The 19,176-nt window shown below is 47.6% G+C and overlaps 1 protein-coding gene across 2 annotated transcripts; it reads right to left on the reverse strand.

Annotated features, from left to right (window-relative positions):
- Nucleotides 1–1,437: 1,437 nt before the first annotated feature.
- Nucleotides 1,438–18,140, reverse strand: LOC136486711 (plant UBX domain-containing protein 11-like). Of its 2 annotated transcripts, none has more exons than XM_066483673.1 (11): nucleotides 17,978–18,140; nucleotides 17,755–17,880; nucleotides 14,507–14,606; nucleotides 13,446–13,498; nucleotides 13,258–13,339; nucleotides 11,790–11,855; nucleotides 11,626–11,693; nucleotides 3,841–4,053; nucleotides 3,250–3,745; nucleotides 2,012–2,266; nucleotides 1,438–1,883 (listed from the first exon to the last, which is right to left on the reverse strand). In XM_066483673.1, the coding sequence occupies exons 3-11, from the start codon at nucleotides 14,604–14,606 to the stop codon at nucleotides 1,675–1,677; spliced, it is 1,542 nt and encodes a 513-aa protein (XP_066339770.1). In that variant the 5' UTR covers nucleotides 17,755–17,880; nucleotides 17,978–18,140; the 3' UTR covers nucleotides 1,438–1,674. The 2 variants fall into 2 exon arrangements, with proteins under 2 accessions (XP_066339770.1, XP_066339771.1); XM_066483674.1 differs by having other exon boundaries at nucleotides 17,755–17,894.
- Nucleotides 18,141–19,176: the final 1,036 nt, after the last annotated feature.

Genomic DNA, 19,176 nt, shown 5'->3' on the forward strand with positions numbered 1-19,176 from the left:
GGTGACACATGGGCGGTCTAGGGGTCATCAAGGTGGAGTTTGTTTCATGACTAGGGTTGAGATGTCTCTGTAATTTGCTTGGCAGTGACACATGGGCAACTCTGCATGTAGTGGAGCATTGGCGTGAAGGCCGTGCGGCATAGGACGCCAGGCAGCTTGCCAGGCGTTGGCCAAAGCTTGTGGGACTACGCCATATGGCACGGAGTGCTCAAGGTGGGGTCAAAACCATGGGCATAGCGGTTTGACAGTCTAAATTGACTAAAATATGTCACTAATGGGTCAGTTGGAACCAGTTTTAACTAGTTGAAACTAGTTGCCACTGGCTCAGTCTGGACGGGTTTCGTTGTCTTCCAATTGAGTTTAGGCTAGTTACAACTGGATGCAACTGGTTGGGACTCAAACGTCGGTCAAGTTTAGTGGAGTCTGAATGTGAGTTTGAGACAGTTGCAATTGGTTGCAACCGAGGCCAAGGCTTGTTCAGGTCGAGGCTGATTCAGTGCAGTGCAGTTTGAACTAGTTGGAGTCAGTTAGAATCAGTAGCTACTTCTTTAGAAATTCAGGAAGGCTTGATTCAGATTGAGGCTAGTTCAAGACAATTTCAATTAGATGGAATTAGTTGGAATCAGTAGATACCTCTATGTAAATTCGGTAAAGCCTGGATTCAGTCGAAATGGGCTGATTCTATCAGAGTTGGAACTGGTTGCATAAAAAGTCCAGCATAGGTTGGGTTTCACCTGGTTAAAACTAGTTGCAATCAGGGGTTGCTTTATTCAGGGCTTAGGGAAAAAGGTTAAGGCAAGTAAATAAAAATTAATTTCAGTCAGTTCTGAGCCATTTGGTTACTGTCAATTATGTAATACTGATGAACAGAACTGAAACACAGTCAGAAATATATTTTCAAATTTATTCAGGATTAAGTTTCTGAATCCCTAATGCAGAGTTAGTTTCCTTGTATAATTTGGCATAACATTTTATATAAACCAGCACATGCAATAACACATAATGCCTAAAGATGCTTAAGGATGATTCCTAAAAATGCATGTGCTCTTCCCAGCTTAACAGCAGCATCTCTCTTATGGAGAGCTTCTACGTGGAGCAAGGGTTGGCAATCGATATCTTCTGCATCGCACTTGATTCATGTGGCCTGTACCGTTTGTAGATTAACAGAGTAGCACAGACTAGTTAAAAATATTAGATCTAGATCTTATGCTGTTAGTGTAAAACACACTAAAAACCGTTAGTGCACGTTGTGCAAGTTAACTTATGGCTTTTCTAGTTATCAAATTTGTGCCTAGATTTAGTTTTAAGTGACCCCCTCTTTGGTTCCAAAACTCACGTGTCCACCTTTCATCCCAACTCAGAAGCTGTTTCATGCGTTATGTGTTGCTGCGAATTTTGTTCGTAGCCCACCAAAACAAATGTCGTTCGATCAGACAGTAAAACCAAGCAGTTCGGATTTAATATATCTATATACTATATATATAACGAGTACACTTATCCAGCGACCGTATAATGTTTCCACGAATGTAAACGTCACAATTTAGCGATTACTTTCGCCACTATAATCTCAACACTTTATTCCTCAATAAGCATGTTGAGGCATTTGTTTCAGGTGTCTGTTCCCAACTTCGATTCTGCCTGATTGTGTCGTCCGTGGCCCTGCCACACCATAACTTATTTTCTGTCATCGCCTCCAAACTCTGTCGAGTTCCCATTCCAGAAAACATTTCTTTCATCAGATGGACCATGATCCTCGCTCCCCAGAGTGTGGACATTAGCACCAAATGGTCTGGGCCGCCTTCGCAGCGTGTTTGCAGAGTCTGCATCAGTCACTTCATGGTCCCTATTGCCAACAAGAGGCCGTGGCTGACCAGATCCATGTCCTGTTTCAGAGATGTAGAGATAATTGCACTGATTAGAAATTACATTACAGAACTATAAAAAGCTTAAATGAAAATGCCAATACACTTCGGTCACTGACTAGAAATAAAATTTAAATAAGAAAACATACTAAGCTGCTGTAGGCCTTCATTTGACTGTAGCTCTGGATTTGATGAGTTCGTATTTCCCCTCAGGTAGGAGAGTGGATTCACATAAGACAGCACGGTTCTCAGGTAACCAAAGTATCCCCCCGCACCTGAATTGCCACCCACATCATAAGATGCTGATGACTGAGGCCTTGTTACCTGACCAGGCTGCCGATGTGGAACAACAATCATTGCATGACGGTTTTGAATACCCAGCTCAGATAGTGTTGCTTCCATATCTGGACAAGATTTGTTGACAATTTAACTAGATATATTAAAAACTTCAGCATCCAGAAAAAAAGATAAAAAACTTACAAGGGCAATGGTCATCATGCAAAACCAAAATACAGAAAAGAAAAAGAAAATTCATGGTACATCAGTACGAGAAATGCAACTTCAGCATTCACACAACACTGCTTTCAAATTATTGACTCATGGACTTCATGCCTTTCAATTTACCAAGCCAGCCAAAATTGATAGTTCTGGTACTCCTTTTATTTCTTCTAGGTTCAATTGCGGTGTAGTTTGGTTTTGAAAACTGTGCTAAAGGGCAAGGGGAAAAAATAGATACATAGTTATATTAGAGAAATACTTGGGTTTTAGAAAGACACAAGGTGTTTGGATGCAACAAATTTTGTTTTAAAAACCATGATATTGCAAAAAAAATGTAGTCTTTTTGGAGCTTTAAAAACTCCCCTCAGGACCTCCTTTGTTGAAACAGTGGCATTGCATGCCTCTAGCTTCTAAACTGCAATTTATTGATATGATGGCGTTTTGGAAAAAGCGAGTCAAGGGTTGATAAACCTTCAAGGAAAGGCTTTAACGATGCTGCAAAATTACGAGGCTTGGACTTTGTGGCTCCCATAGAAACAAATGTGTTTTTGAGGGTGTATCTCCTCTCATGGAGGCCCATTGGTTTTTCAGGGAGGAGATGAACATGTGGTGCCTGCCTGGAGCTAAAAAGCTTCAGGAGTTGGGCACAATTGTCAAGATTTAGCATTAACTTGATTAGTTCTCCATTCTTTCTCTTTTTAATACAAAGATACACAGCTCTCCTATGTGATCGAGGAAAAAATGGGATTTTAGAACTACAGCATCCAAATAAGCCCCAAATGTTCTGTGCTGATGCATCATGTCTATCAGGTCAAAAACTTGAGAATGAAGAAGAAATACAAACTGATCTCAAGACAAATGATTTCTACCAAAAATAACGATTCAGTACCTTGTTCAGAGAAAACTCTTTTTGGATAAACCAGAGAAAGATCATATGAGCCAAGCTCATTGCCTTTGTTTTCATCCACGAAATTCTTCACTTTCCTCAAAACATCTTGTTTTGTTACTTTGATCTCCAGTCTATTTCCACTGGGCATACGAATACTAAGCTGAACATCATCTGAGTGCACAGAAATAAGAGGGGGGCCAGAAGTTGTTGCCTTGTCTTGTTCCACAAGTGACTGGGAAGAAAGTCCTCTATTAGTGAGTGTACTAGGAGTATCCTCCAAGGGGACAGAAGTGTGACTTCCATCATCTTTGTTCTTTCTTTTCGCTGATGGTGTAATGTCCTCTCCTTTTGGATCTGCAGAACTGACCGTATTTGACTTCCTTGAACTATCAACCAAATCACAATTAAATTCAGTATTTGTTGAACCTAACTTCTCAACAGTTCTATCACCCGAGTCTGATTTTGAACCTTCTTTTTCATTTATCTCAAGAGGTTCCTGGTGCAGATAAGCAGAGTTTTATCACCTTAACTTATGTACATCATGGGGTGAAACACCCGGGTAACAGAATACGGGTAAGAAAAACAACTTACATAAAGGGTGGTGCTACTAGGAACTTGTGACACCAGATCAGTTGAATGAGCAACTCCACTGGCACCAGAAACATCTGGTGATTGACTGGATGAATCAGAAGGATTTTCTAAAGTAGAAGAGCCCCCTTGAGCTACCAAAACAGTAGTTGCATTATTCACAGATTCAGCATTTCTTGAAGCAAGCGATGCTGTCAACAAGGTCGCCGCTGTCTCCTACAAAAATTCACAGGTATATATCTTTAGAAGAGCACTACTGGTTGACTGGTAGTCAAATCACATGGTATCTGATGGGATAAGTTTCTGTGTTGGCTGGTCTCTGTGGGGCTGCAGCATATGGTCCTTGTGGCTGCATGGTGGTCTTGCTGCCCATCAAGGACAGCATCCTTGACTGGCTAGGACAACATCTAAGCATCTAGAACAGCATCTAGGACAGCATCTGTTTTAGGACAGCATGTTAGCATCTAGCATCTTGACATATACTTGGCTGGCTAGCAGCCTATAAATATGTATCCCCAACCCCTCAGGTTAGCATGACATTTGTGTGAGAAATAAACCAGAAAATTGCCCCAACTCCTAGTGTCATCCTCTCTCGATGATAGTAAGAATTCTGCTACTACCAAGAGTAAGAATTCAGCGACTAACAACTAGTATCAGAGCCAAACTATCCTGTAGCTTGAGCATCTCCTGCTCATCTCCTTTCCCAGCCTCGCAACAGCCCCAGCTGGGAGCAGCAGCAGCTCCGGCCGCTCCTGCTCACTCTCCCTCTGCGCGTCTGAAGCAGCCCTCCCCCCACGCAGCAGCCCCCGGTAGCGCGTCATGTCCGCAGAGCAGTCTCAGCGCTCGGTCGCCTTGAGCACGCGGCGTCGGCAGGAGGCCGAACTTGCCGCGGCAGAGGAACGCGAGCGGCAGCAGAGACCGCTACGGCGGCGGCAAGGGCGTCGAAGTTGGCAGCGGCGGAGCTGGCGGCAGCCAGAGCGGAGGCGGAAGCGGCGGCGGCGCAGTGGGCAGCCGCGCACGCCCACGAGCGCGGCAGCAGCCCAGACAGGCGCGGACGCGCCAGCGGCGCTCCTAGAGGAGGCGCGCACGGCAACAGTGGCGGATGGGTCGATGGAGAGCGCGGCCTTCACAGGCAGCGTGGCTCTCTCTCCCCGGATCGGTACCGTGGTTACCACGGGCTCCAGGCTGTTGTTAGGGATGTCGGCCCCGGCGGTGGGTGGCCTACCTCACTAAGACCAACAACGTCGAGTGGGTTGCGGTGACGAGGGTAAAGCTCCAGGTGCGGCACATGTGGGAGGCAGTCTGGTACGGCGACGTCGACTACGACCAGGATCGACGGGCGCTGGATGCCCTCATCGCTGCAGTCCCGTCCGAGATGCAGTTCTCGCTTACCAACAAGCGGACTGCCAAGAAGGTTTGGGACGCCATTGCTGCGGCACGCATCGGCAGCGACCGCGCCCACAAGTCCACATTGCAGGCACATCGCAAGGAGTGGGAGAACCTGGCCTTCAAGCCAAGTGAGGATGTTGATGACTTTGCTCTCCGTCTCAACACTGTTGAAGAAGATGGTGCAGTTCGGCAATGACACCTACGGCGAGGAGAGCTGTCGAAAAGCTCTTCCGCTGCGTCCCCGAGAAGTACAAGCAGATGGCTCACTCGATCGAGTCTCTGCTGGATCTCTCCACGATGTCGATCGAGGAGGCGTTCGGTCGCCTCAAGGTCGTCGGCAGCGATGAGCCACAATCTCTCTCGGGGCCCATCACCACTGGCGAGAAGCTCCTTCTCACTCGGGAGTAGTGGGTTGCCTGCCTTGGTAACCAGAAGAAGGGGGAGCCTTCTTCCGCGACAAGCGGCCGCAAGCGTAGCAAGCCGCGCAAGGCGCGCAGAGACGCCCAGGCCGGGGCGCGAGGACGTGTCGAGGGTGATGCCCGCGGAGGCGCCCAGGGCGGCGCCACCGGCAAGCACAAGCCGGCACGAGATGAGACCTGCCGCAACTGCGGCCAGCTTGGCCATTGGGCCAAGGACTGTCGACAGCCACGACGCGGCCAGGCCCATGTCGCACAGGCGGAGGAGCCGGCTCTGTTCATGGCACATGCAAGCATCGAGCTACCTCCAGCGGCACCGGCCGCAGCGGCTCTCCTCCACCTTGACGAGCCAAAAGCACACGCCCTCCTCGGCAACGGCTCCGGCAACGACAAGACTGACGGGTGGTGCCTCGACACCGGCGCCACCCATCACATGACCGGTCGACGGTAGTTCTTCACCGAGCTTGACTCCAGCGTCCGAGGCTCCGTCAAGTTTGGGGATGCCTCCAGCGTGGAGATCAAGGGCGTCGGCTCTGTCACCTTCACCGCCGTGTCTGGTGAGCACAGGCTGCTCACCGGAGTCTACTACATCCCCGCGTTGAGGAGCTCTATCATCATCTTGGGACAGCTGGATGAGAACGGTTCGCGCGTAGTGATTGAGGATGGAGTCATGAGAATTTGGGATCACCGTCGTCGCCTTCTTGCCAAGGTAACCAGAAGCGCAAATCGACTCTACATCCTTAACGTGAAGGTGGCACAACCCCTCTGTCTCGCTGCTCATCGGGATGACGAGGCATGGCAGTGGCACGAGCGCTTCGGGCATCTTCACTTCGAGGCCCTGAAGCGGCTCAGTGCCACGGAGATGGTGCGAGGCCTACCGTGCCTCGACCATGTGGAGCAGCTCTGCGACGTCTGCATGTTGACGAAGCAGAGGCTACTCCCCTTTCCCCAGCGGGCGAGCTTTCGAGCCAAGGAGAGGCTCGAGCTTGTGCACGGGGACTTGTGTGGCCTGGTGACACCGGCCACACCGGGAAGACGACGCTACTTCCTGCTGCTCGTCGACGACCTCTCCCGCTACATGTGGGTGATGGTCCTCGGCAGCAAGGGAGAGGCTGCGGACGCCATCAGGCGCGCGCAGGCTGCTGCTGAGGTGGAGTGCGGCCGCAAGCTGCGCATGCTGCGCATCGACAACGGCGGCGAATTCACGACGGCTAAATTCTCGTCGTACTGCGCTGATAAGGGCATTCAGCGCCACTACTCCGTGCCATATAGCCCGCAGCAGAATGGCGTCGTCGAGCGGCGTAACCAGACGGTTGTGGGGATGGCTCGGGCCCTTCTCAAGCAGAGGGGGATGCCGGCTGTCTTCTGGGGAGAGGCGGTGGTGTCGGCCATCTACATCCTCAACCGCTCGCCTACCAAGGCGCTCGACGGCAGGACGCCGTATGAGGCTTGGCATGGGCGCAAGCCGGCGGTCTCCCACTTGCGGGTCTTCGGCTGCCTCACGTTCGCCAAGGAGCTTGGCCACATCAGCAAGCTCGACGACAGGAGCACTCTGGGAGTGTTCATCGGCTACGCGGAGGGCTCGAAGGCCTACCGCATCCTCGACCCAAAGACATAGCGTGTGCGCACGGCGCGCGACGTTGTGTTCAATGAAGGGCAAGGATGGGCGTGGGACAAGGCGGTGGACGACGGCTCGGCTCCGACGTACGACTTCACTGTCGAGTACGTTCACTTCGAGGGAGCTGGGGGAGTAGGCAGCTCTTCTTCGACAAGCGCGTCTACCCCAGTCCCCGAGCCTCCACCGACCCCGGTGCCTGCTATTCCGACAACACCACGCCCTCCAGCCAGGACCTCGACTGCGATGAGTTCTTCGCCGGCTCCACCACAGTCGGCACCGCCACGTACTCCAGCACCGACAGGCACCTCTCCGGGCACGTCTACTCCAACACCAGCTCGTGTCGAGCACAGCCTGGTTGAGCTCGCTACTCCGCTCTCTCACGACGAGGAGCGCATCGACGCGTACCACGACGGCGAGCCGTTGCGGTACCGTGTGATGGAGAACCTTCTCGGCGACCAGCCGGTGCCGGGACTGGTGCCTCACGACCTGGAGGCGCAGTTGCACCTTGCGTGTGACGATGGCGAGCCTCGGTCGTTTGCTGAGGCCGAGAGACACGCGGCATGGCGCGCCGCGATGCAGTTGGAGATGGATGCGATTGAGAAGAACCGCACCTAGGAGCTTGCTGACCTTCCTCGATGCCACAGCGCGATCACCCTTAAGTGGGTGTACAAGCTGAAGAGGGATGAAGCCGGCGCCATCGTCAAGCATAAGGCTCGCTTGGTGGCACGAGGTTTCGTGCAGCAAGAGGGGGTCGACTTCGATGACGCCTTTGCTCCCATGGCACGGATGGAGTCCGTGTGACTCCTTGCGCTAGCTGCCTAGAAGGGCTGGTGTATTCATCACATGGACGTCAAGTCAACGTTCCTTAACAGCGACTTGAAGGAGGAGATCTACGTGCACCAGCCGCCGGGATTTGCTATCCCCGACAAGGAGGGCAAGGTGCTCCGCCTGCGCAAGGCCCTCTATGGCTTGCGGCAGGCACCGAGGGCATGGAATGCCAAGTTGGATTCTACGCTAAAGGGGATGGGCTTCGAGCAAAGCCCACACGAGGCGGCCATCTACCGACGGGGCAGTGGAGGAAATGCTCTGCTGGTGGGTGTCTACGTCAACGACTTGGTGATCACCGGCACCAAGGATGCGGAGGTGGCGGCATTCAAGGAAGAGATGAAGGCCACCTTCCAGATGAGTGACCTGGGGCTTCTCTACTTCTACCTGGGAATCGAGGTGCACCAGGATGACTCCGGGATCACGCTTCGACAGACCGCCTATGCCAAGCGCGTCGTTGAGCTAGCCGGGCTCACCGACTGCAACCCAGCTCTCACTCCGATGGAGGAAAGGCTGAAGCTGAGCCGCGACAGCATGACGGAGGAGGTAGACGCTATGCAGTACCGGCGTCTTGTGGGGAGCCTTCGCTACCTCGCCCACACACGGCTGGACTTGGCATTCTCCGTCAGCTACGTTAGTCGGTTCATGCAGCGACCGACGACGGAGCACCAGCAGGCTGTGAAGAGGATCATCCGCTACGTTGCGGGGACTCTCGACCATGGCCTCTACTACCCTAGGTGCCCTGGGGCGGCACACTTCGTCGGGTACAGCGACAGCGACCACGCCGGCGACATCGACACCAGCAAGAGCACGAGCGGGATCCTCTTCCTCCTCGACAAGTGCCTCGTTAGCTGGCAGTCGGTCAAGCAGCAGGTGGTGGCCCTGTCCAGCTACGAGGCCGAGTACATAGCGGCCTCCACCGCTTCAACTCAGGCGCTCTGACTCGCTCGACTGCTTGATGATCTCCACGGCAGAGACACTAGAGCGATAGAGCTCAGGATGGACAGCAAGTCCGCTCTGGCCCTGGCAAAGAACCCCGTTTTTCATGAACGGAGTAAGCACATCCTGGTGAGGTACCACTTCATCCGAGGCTGTTTGGAGGAAGGGAGCATCAAGACAAGCTACATCAACACCAAGGACCAGCTTGCGGACCTGCTTACCAAGCCTCTTGGGAGGATCAAGTTCCTTGAGCTCTGCTCCAGGACCGGGATGGTTCAACTTTCCCACAAGACGACGCACAAGACTTAGGGGGAGAATGATGGGATAAGTCTCAGTGTTGGCTGGTCTCTGTGGGGCTACAGCATATGGTCATTGTAGCTGCATGGTGGTCTTGCTGCCATCAAGGATAGCATCCTTGACTGGCTAGGTCAGCATCTTAGCATATAGGACAGCATCTATTTTAGGACAGCATGTTAGCATCTAGCATCTTGGCATATGCTTGGCTGGCTAGCAGCCTATAAATATGTATCCCCAACCCCTTAGGTTGTCATGGCATTTGTATGAGAAATAAACCAGAAAATTGCCCCAACTCCTAGGTTCATCCTCTCTCAATGAGAGTAAGAATTCTGCTACTACCAAGAATAAGAATTCAGCGACTAACAGTATCTTTCAAAAGCTCTAGTGACAGGCCAAATTCTTCAAAACTTTCATAAAGAAATGAAAGGCCATATTATTTTCTTTCCTCAAAGATATGATCTTAGTATGAGAAAGTACTCTGTAGTAACATGCTAGCACGCATGATCATGGCTGAATAGTTACAGTTTCCACAACGGGAAACCCAAACTTCATGACCATAAAGCAACGAAATTACAGCACAATTTACCACTTCGAGGTCAAACCAACTGCAGAACAGCCTACAGTATATGAAACCAGCACAGCCTGAATGGTTACAGTTGAGCAATGAAATACAAAAACTCAGTAAGACTTGTCACTTGGAGTGGCCTAAATTCAATAATAGAGAAATAGGTCTATTTGTGTAGGCTGTACAGGTGGAATTGGAGCCAGACCCTCCAATTACTGTGGAAAATGTGTGTATCCGACAATGTCCATGCCCTAAGCAATTATCAAAAGTGTGTTTTTAAGCCAATAAAACTACACACCCTCGATTTATGAAATAGACAGGACCAAATCAAACAGATTCAGAGAGCTGCTGAACTGAACAGTACACAACCTCACTAAAGGCAGGCACTAGCATGCTATAGATCATCTCAAGTTGGTTCTCAAGCCTGCTGGTATCCATGATGCTCTATTCTCGACTATTTTTTTCTTACTGAAATGAAACCATACTAAAATGAATTGTGGAACCTAAACCTCAACTATCAGATATAAGACTATCTAAGTGAGTCATGATATTATGTTAAAGATGATCCAAAAGGGCAAATTCCAAATATGTTGGGCAAAGGAAAACGGGTTAGTATGGTTCCATCAACAGAATCTGAAGGGTTCTCTGTAAAATTCCAGAGAAAAGAGACAAATTTGAAAATACGGAAGGGCGGAAGGCAGTAGAATTAGCAAGGATCCATTCGCTACCAACGGCCAACAGCAGGATGGACATAAAATGATGCAAGGACACAACCAACCAACTAACCCCCCCCCCCCCCCCCCCCCCCCCCCCCCCCCCCACCCCCCTTTTCTTGCACTGAGAGCATGGGCAAGAAACAACTCGACCTGCGGGGGTAAGGTAGCACCCGGATGGCCGGATATTGAATTAAGAAGAGCTTCACATGTAGGTCGAGGAAACCCCCGAACCCCTTCCCCACCCCTACACAACGGCACCGTAGCCCATTTGAGAACAACCGCGACCAGGGCCAAGCCTCAAACCTATGCTTTGCATGGGACCGACGAGGGGAATTTTTTTACCCAACCTGAAAATTCGCTCCCATGGGGAGTCGAACCCCAGGACCTGGGAAGTGCTACTCAAGCCACCTAACCAACTCAGCTAGAGGCCCTTTCGTAGGACCTGAGATCATGGGTAAGGCAGCCCACAATTCCATTTCCCGGACCCTACCTTGTTGGCGAGTCGGTACACCAGTGACATAAGGTGTGCATGGCTCCCATAAGCAAAAAATAGCTATAGCTAGAAATTGCTGAGAATGTCACTCAGAAACTGACAACCCTGTGTGCTGCTTAATCTCCACCCAGCACCTTGCAACTTCCACCTCTGATGCCTGTTACTCCCTCGACTATCCAATTATGTTCTCATTCTAGTAAGGTGGAATCTCTACCCCCTCTCCAAACAAATGGTTTGACGTTAATTGTCTCAATTAATTCTGTTAACATTTATTGGGACTTGGGAGTATATACCATCAACCACACCTTTCATTTGATTTATGATTTAAGTATCGGATGTGTTATACATTAAAACCACACAGGATATGAGACAAGGAAAGAATTCACATATGACTCAACTATCAAGCACTAACTGAGCAACACCACGTGTTGGTGCAACATATACAGGCAGAAATGGATCCATCATCCACATCATAAGCATTTCTGGAACAGGATAGTAGAATTAAAACATGGAACTTGTATTGTACATACCTGTAGATGAAGGGCAGCCCAAGCTTTCTTGATACTTTCTTTCAGATTTTCAGAGTTGATATATCCCTCTGAGAAAATTACTCATATTAGCACTTGGCCAAAATCATTACCTATTGAAGGACTGTCTTTTTGGCCTTAAGTTCTGTGTTATATTATAGTCATACCATGATTCCACAGCAAAACTCCATTCAGTCCAATCACTGATATACTTGGTACAGACTTCTGGGGATCTGATTGAAAGACTTAAGGATGAAGTCAAATATTCATCAGAACACACATGATGTTAGAATATCTGCAATAGATTGTCGCTAATTTAACTGTGGGACCTCTCCACTAGATAACTAGTTTGTCATTTAAGTATCATTCAGCAAAATAGTTGCATTTTGAGATGCTATTCAACACACTAACCAAATAAAGCTAATACCTTAATTACAATTCCCTACTCTGATCGATTAGATTGGTCATTGGTAGCTTCTCCAGTTGCAACCTACTAAATTTCAAAAATTTGCAAAGAGAAAAGTGTGAGGATATTCAAATCTAGTAACCAACTCTCAGACAAGTTACAGCCATTCCTATATTGTTGGGCTCTTGGCAACAAACAGCCTCTTCCTCCCACACCTACCTATGTATCAAAATGGCTGAGAGATGGAAATTATATGATTGTCATTGCCGTGCAGGTACTGGCACCTATGTGCTATGTATTGGCACATTTGACACTGAGTGTAAACCCACGAGTGGCAACTGACCTGATTTGGCCATGTGAGCATGGCATTAGGGCAGTTTGTGCTTAAGATAGGGGTGTGACATTGACTAAAGGTGCAGGCCCACCTCAGCAAGGCAGGTGCTATGCAGGATTGAGTGTAGCTCTGCATGGCAGAGCTCAGTGCTAAGCAAGCAGACAGAGGTGCAAAACAGGCAACACAGCAGTCGAGGCTCATGGCGCTTCCACGCTTGCTTAGGCAGTTAATACCTCTCTGGTAGTGGGATTAAACCTGGCAGACATGAGGCAGTGAATACTACCCATCTAGACTGCTAGCATGTGGCTATAATTAATTCTCCATTTTTACTTCCGAGGACTGCCAAACATTGGCTTGTAACAAATCATAACTATGGACATGTAAGGGCTGAAACTCAAAAGCAAATACTAGGATAAAATGCAAAATGTTTGTTGGTTTAGGAAAATACTAGTTTTTCTTTTAACCATTAGAAATAGAAACGCAAAGACATTGAACAGTTCAAAATTTTTGAAAAAAAAAATCACATTCCAACTAATCAATCTAATGCAAGGAGACAAATTTATAAAGTTAGATCAGTTTGCTAGCCTTCTGCTGCTGCTCCCAGTGAACTTTGAAGAACATCACTAATCACAATAACTAAACATCTTTCTCTTCTATTGCCAGACGTATATCTCATCACAGTGTTAATATTATATCCTTATCCTTACAACATAAACATGCTAAAGAATGCATAAGCACATTTCACCTTTAGAGAAAAAGGCTCGCCAAAATTTATAGGTAAACCTTATCATAGAGTTGATAGCCGAGTACCGAACAATGAGGGCATTATGTCAAACACAGCAAATCCAGAGCAAACATGAATGTTATAATTCATAAGAAACATATAAAAGGATACAGATAGCTGAAAACTGTGATGCATCAACATTGCCTTGCTTGAGATGCAATAAGATGCAACATCTACCGATAACTTCAACCACCTGACAGTATAAACAAACACAAATACATGGGCAATATCGTAATGTTGATACTTAATAATACGACAGAAATATTTCTTCAACTTCTAACAAAAGTTAAAGAGCATACGCTTTCGGCAATCAGTGTTGACTGTTCCAAATTACTCGAAGCCTCATCTTCACCTGAAATGTAACAAAGATATATTGTTCGATTAATAGGCTCGGCTGATCACAATCCAATGTGTATAGTGTTGGATTTTCCAAAAGAGCACTTTGTTAACGAAGCAGGAGAAACAAACTTTGGCAACATGATAACTTGAGCTTATTTTCAGATCAGATAATAAAAAGAAACAGAAACACCCCAGGATCAAGCAGGCCAGCCTTAGAACTAATTGGCTTCAAATCCAGTAAATTCTCCACTGCCCATGAAAAATTAGCACCACTGAAACATGAAACATGACAGCATAACTTATTGCCTTTAACCTCATAAACCCTAACAATTGCAAGGAGTAAAGGAAAAAAATAATATCATGATTATACATGGCAATAACTTTTGTTTACTGATCCCCTCCAAGTGCAAAGTAAGCTAGCCTACTGAACAGACATGTTGGTTAAATTAAAAAACTTTCCACTCACATGAAAAAGTAGCACCACTGAAACATGAACCATGACTAGACCATGACAGCACAACATATTACCTTTTACCTCATAAACCCTAACAACTGCAAGTCAAAAAATTACATAAGATTATACATGGCAATAACTTTTGTTGTTTACAAGTTGCCTCCAACTGCAAAGTACAATGGCAAGTTGTTCTAAGGCACTGAACAGGCAGACACATCAGTTCAATTAAAAACTGCATAGGTTAATATCCAACAGGCGTGGGGAAAACTCACATAGCTTATAGGAAAACAATTAGAACAGAGAGGTATCAAAGAAATATAGCTAACCTAGTAATATGTATACTAGAAGAAAACAAGATCAGATTTTGACAAAAAGGACTGCACAACTTTCAATTAATTTATCCCAGCAAGAAAAAAAAAAGAAAAAAGTTGGCAACCTATCTTCCTATTCGACTAGTGCAAGACTGACATGAACATTGTCATTCATAATTAGGATATCAAACTAGAGAATTGGCATAGATATTCTTCAAGAGGTGCAAAGTATAGCTGGGAAGTGAGGACAAATCACCGGATATGTAGACTACAAAGAGCTTCTTCTCCCTTCTTGATTGATTAATTGCATCGGGAATAGATCCTTTGTACATCAAGGAATTAATTGTTCTTGCCATCTGTACTTAGAAAAAGAGTGCCATACAAAAGGTGATTACATTGAATCGCACACATATACTTGCAGACTACAGTTCAAAAGGGGAAGCAAAGTAGCAAACTATATGCATTAGAACCAAAAACAATAAACGAGATCTTCAGTTGGTTATTGATGAACAACATGCTCCCACCCTTTCCATTACCAACTAGAATCGAAAACAAGATGGAATACAATGCCACAATATTGTATCATAAATCATTCATGGATAAGGCTGAGCATGACCAATAATATTTGGCATCAAAATCCTCACAAGGAGCTAAAGCATAATTTTCTGAAAACCAAAGCTCCCACACTGTAGCGAATTCAATTCACTTATGTAGGAAGGATTATATTTTCCACATCAGAAAATCCATAACCATGTCACAAAAGGGCCCACGCCAGTCATCAGTGTGACAATCCTTGACATCAGTTCTTACGAACTTCAATTTCAAGTTTACCCAATCCTTTGTTGATACGACTAGAGAAATGACAAAAGGTAACAAAAGCAAGGGCTGTGTAGAGAAGAAAACAGCAAAACCATCGGCGTTTTCTAAATTCTACTAATTAACAATCAAGCACTCCAGTGTAAAAAGTATAAGGCCCCACCACCACAAGCTCTAGCACCAAATTATTGCAAGATCATCAACCGAGTCACTACCATTGCAATATCCAACTAAAGATGTTGCTGACTATGTTGCGTACCCCCTAGGGGGTGGGGGGCAGTAAAGGGCATGTATTGATGCAGTGGCAGATCTAGGATCAGGACAAGGGGGGCTAAATAAGCCGTATTTGGGACCACGGTGCGGCAGCCATGGCCTCCAACCCACGAACAAAAAACTCGAGCACTAGTTCAATTTCATACACTAATAGATATAATCAACTTTTAGAGTTAACTAGATAGCGTGCCCGTGCGTTGCTACGGGATAACTAACAATTTATACTAAAAACACACGGATCACACGATAAGATAACAATACTGTTAAATTAAATACCAACATTAAAGTGACATTTAATCCAAAAAGCAAAGTTTATGAATTTAACACAGTCACGGAGTGCGCGGCGTCGCAAGCTTATAAACTCTAGAGCATCCAGAGATTGGGTCGAATCCAACCTAGAGCCTCGGAACCCTGCATCTTTTCCTAGACGGTCTTCACTTCGGATGCGCCGGTAGCAATATCAACGATCTCCAGTCGATGGACCAAGTCGTATGGATCCCTATACAATGGCTCAGACGTGTAGATTTTGTTCTCCTTGTACTTGGATATACTTGTTCCACTGAAGCTTTCATTCAAATGTTTAGACACGAACAGTGTCTGATCACCAATGTCCCTCACCCTGGACCACTCCGGCATACGGTCATGGAGGTTGCACTTGTAGATCGTGCTGCTGTAGGTGAAGCTCTGTGTCTCGTGGAACGTGCTCACCATGGCACACACAATGTGCAGCTCACCGTTTGATTCCAGGTAGCTGCGGTGGCAGAGCCCTGTAGGTGGCGACAACGATGGTAGCAGCGTCACGGTTGGAGTAGCGCCGGCGGCGTTGCTGCTGCAGACGGAGATTTCTCCAGTGCAGTCAATCGCCAAGAACTTGTCTTGGCAGTGGACGATGGACCCCACGGAGAACTCCAGTTTAGTGTCGAGCAGCGTTCATGCGCTGTCGACTCCAACCCGGCAGAACGTGACCTCCGTGGAGCACCCAAGCATGGCCATGGCCACACACTCGCTGCCGGCGGCGTCAGGCGGCGCCGAGAGCACAATCTCACGGAAGAACACGTCCCTCATGTCTTCTAGCTTGATGGCTCTGCCTGCGGCATCCACGTCCCCACAGCCGTTGGTGGGATGGAGGACCCACCGGCCATGGACCCTAGACACGTGTTCCGATGAGGACGCCGCCGCGACGTGTTCGCCTGCTGGCGGGAGCTCAACGCGGGGGGCACGGGCACCGGCGAATGGATTCAGCAGCGTCACGGACGCCGCCTCGTCCATGAGTGCCAGCCACCCACACGAGAAGCCGCACGCCACCTTGCCACGCACGTCGGGCAACGTCTTGGACAAGACTTTCTTCTCCGGGACGCAGTAGAAGCCGACACGGTCCGAGTCGGGGTCGAACGGGAGCAACAGGAGCAGCCCGAAGGTCGCGAACGGACGGCGGCGTGCCATGGGGAGCAAACGGATCGGAAGGACGCCGCATCATGGCCTGACGCGAGACGCTGCCTGATAGACTCGAGGAGATCCTCTGGCAGGCCGGATCTCCAGTCAGGGAGAGGTAGGGACCTTCTCTTGGGATTGGGAGGCTGAGCCATGGAAGACAGATGACATCAACTATGGTTCACGTAAGAAACAACAAGCGAGGACGATGGAACACGTGAGCGTGAAACCAAATGAAAAGAGGAAAAAGTTGTCCCTTTTGCAAATGCAAAGAGGGGAAGTAATTAAATGTAGGCAGATTTGGCAAGGTTCTCAGAAATGCAAAGAGGTTCCTTTTGTCTTAATTCTCTTTCCGTCTGTGTTAATTCTCTTTCCTTTTGCTCGTTGCCATGTATGCTGGTGCATGCAAACATGCAATGTGTATATGGATAGCACAATAATTTTCTATTTCCTATTTTGCCGTGATTCCTCTATCACATGACAGGCAATATTCAATCAAGGAGAATGGCACGATCAATCAGTAATTAAGATGTCATGGAATCGCAGGCATGGGCAGACGGACGAACCAAAACAAATGTCGCACAAAAAAATGTCTACACGTTGTTCTTTTTAGTTGTAGGAGATTATAAAAGGCCATACCATAATTGGAAACACAGCCATAATAGAAGGCTACAAATCTTAATAGCCACACACTAATAGATATAACAATCAACACAATTGATGATATCAACACAATTGACTATATCAATTCAAAGTGTTAATAAGTAATACATAGAGGAGGTATTGTGTGGGATGTCATCAGCACAGAAGGCAGATACATAGCAATTGATCTGTTGCCAATTTGCATCCACAAATTTTTTCAGCAAATTACTGAACACATGCTACCGATCTGATGAAAGTTTTCCCCTCTCCTAACTCTCTTCAGCAGTACTAAAAGAATGTATTCCCATAGTAGCTTCCTGAACAAATAAGCACTGATCTTACCGTGAGCTGTGATGTGCTGCAGTAGGCAGCAGGCAGCACGGGCAGCTGGCACCCGGCGCCGGGGGTGTGCCGGCGCGGTCGCTCGTGGAGGACTCGGGAGCGAGGGGGCTCCTGAAGACTTGCTCCCTGGGATTTTTGGGCTAGATCAGATCGGAATACAAGTAGCCAAATAGTAAGTTAGGGTTCGGGTGTCTACAGAAACGGAAGAGAAACAGTGCGATACCCTTGTGGGTGGTCGTCACCGGCGAAGAATGCGACTAAGGCCTGGGAAGGTACTGATGAAGGCCTGGACAACTGGCGTAGGGCGCCGGCGTCGGCGGTCGCCCAGTTGCCGCAATAGAGGGAGAACACGGGATGAAAAGGCTGAGCCGCTGAGACGTGGCGACAGGTAGGGATGGCAATCTGTAATGGCAAGGTGATGTCCGAGTTTTTTTTTTCCTAATCTAATAATAGTTTTTCAGCATTTTTTTTCCTTATAGTAGATGTATAAAAATCTTTCCTGTATTTCCTCCGTCCCAAAATATTCCAGAATTATCAAAAAATAATTAATATTTTAAGTTTAGATGCGTGAATTAAAAAATTGCTTATGTTTATATGCAATTTTTGGAAAACTATTTTCTATTATATTAGCTTTTCTGATAATCACCAAAAATGTTGTTTGTTTAGGTGAGCACAAAATCACGATAGATACCAATTGATTTCTTCAAAACTTGAAATAACTAGGCATTCCTCCGCGAGTTGCGCGGGCATGAGCAAGAGAAGAGCATCCTTATAAGAGGATCTAATGAAAATTAGAGAAAAGCGTGAGCTTTTTCAATACCTATAGAAAAATATCGTCTTCAAAGGTTATTTTTATCACTACGTCATTTATTCTTCTGCCCTTATTTGCATTCCTTAGTTGTGTGCCTTACATTTTTATTCTAGCTTGCCAGGTGATGAGATCCTAACATATGGGTATGTTAAGCCTTGAGATCAATGGTTCCCAACCGAAGAGACCCCCGACCGACCTCTCTAGGATCACCCGGGGGCTCGGGGGCTATACCCATCGAGTATGCTCACGTGCACCTTCCAACGAGGAAGCCAGCCCGAGCCTGAGCACGTCGCGACCCCCGCTCGGGGCTCGGGGGCCCACCCGAGCCTCAGGCTCCCGATCGACGACTCGCCTGAGCTTGTCCCTTAGCTCCTGCTCGGCCAACAACGCCAGCCAAGGCCCGAGCACAAGAAGACGCCCCCCGAGCCGCCGAGGCTCGAGGACTCCTAGACGTAGCACTTCGGGCGTGGCCTTTTTCCATGGGCTAAGCAATTCAACCATTTTTGCCAAATGTACTTAAATGCTACATTCATGCTCAATCTTCGGATCTTATACTAGAAATATCCACTTCTATGACGAATAGATTTCGTCACTGAAGGAGCCAAATTCAT

This window comes from Miscanthus floridulus, chromosome 10 (genome assembly GCF_019320115.1).
Source record: "Miscanthus floridulus cultivar M001 chromosome 10, ASM1932011v1, whole genome shotgun sequence".
NCBI lineage: Eukaryota > Viridiplantae > Streptophyta > Magnoliopsida > Poales > Poaceae > Miscanthus > Miscanthus floridulus.

What these genes read in the sequence shown, in the direction of transcription:
- LOC136486711 (XM_066483673.1), bottom strand. Translation starts at nt 14,606, where the DNA reads ATGGCAAGAACAATTAATTCCTTGATGTACAAAGGATCTATTCCCGAT. An exon ending in AGTTTTGCTGTGGAATCATG is followed by an intron (nt 11,694 to 11,789) that starts GTATGACTATAA and finishes TAATTTTCTCAG; the next exon opens with AGGGATATATCAACTCTGAA. An exon ending in CTAGTAGCACCACCCTTTAT is followed by an intron (nt 3,746 to 3,840) that starts GTAAGTTGTTTT and finishes TATCTGCACCAG; the next exon opens with GAACCTCTTGAGATAAATGA.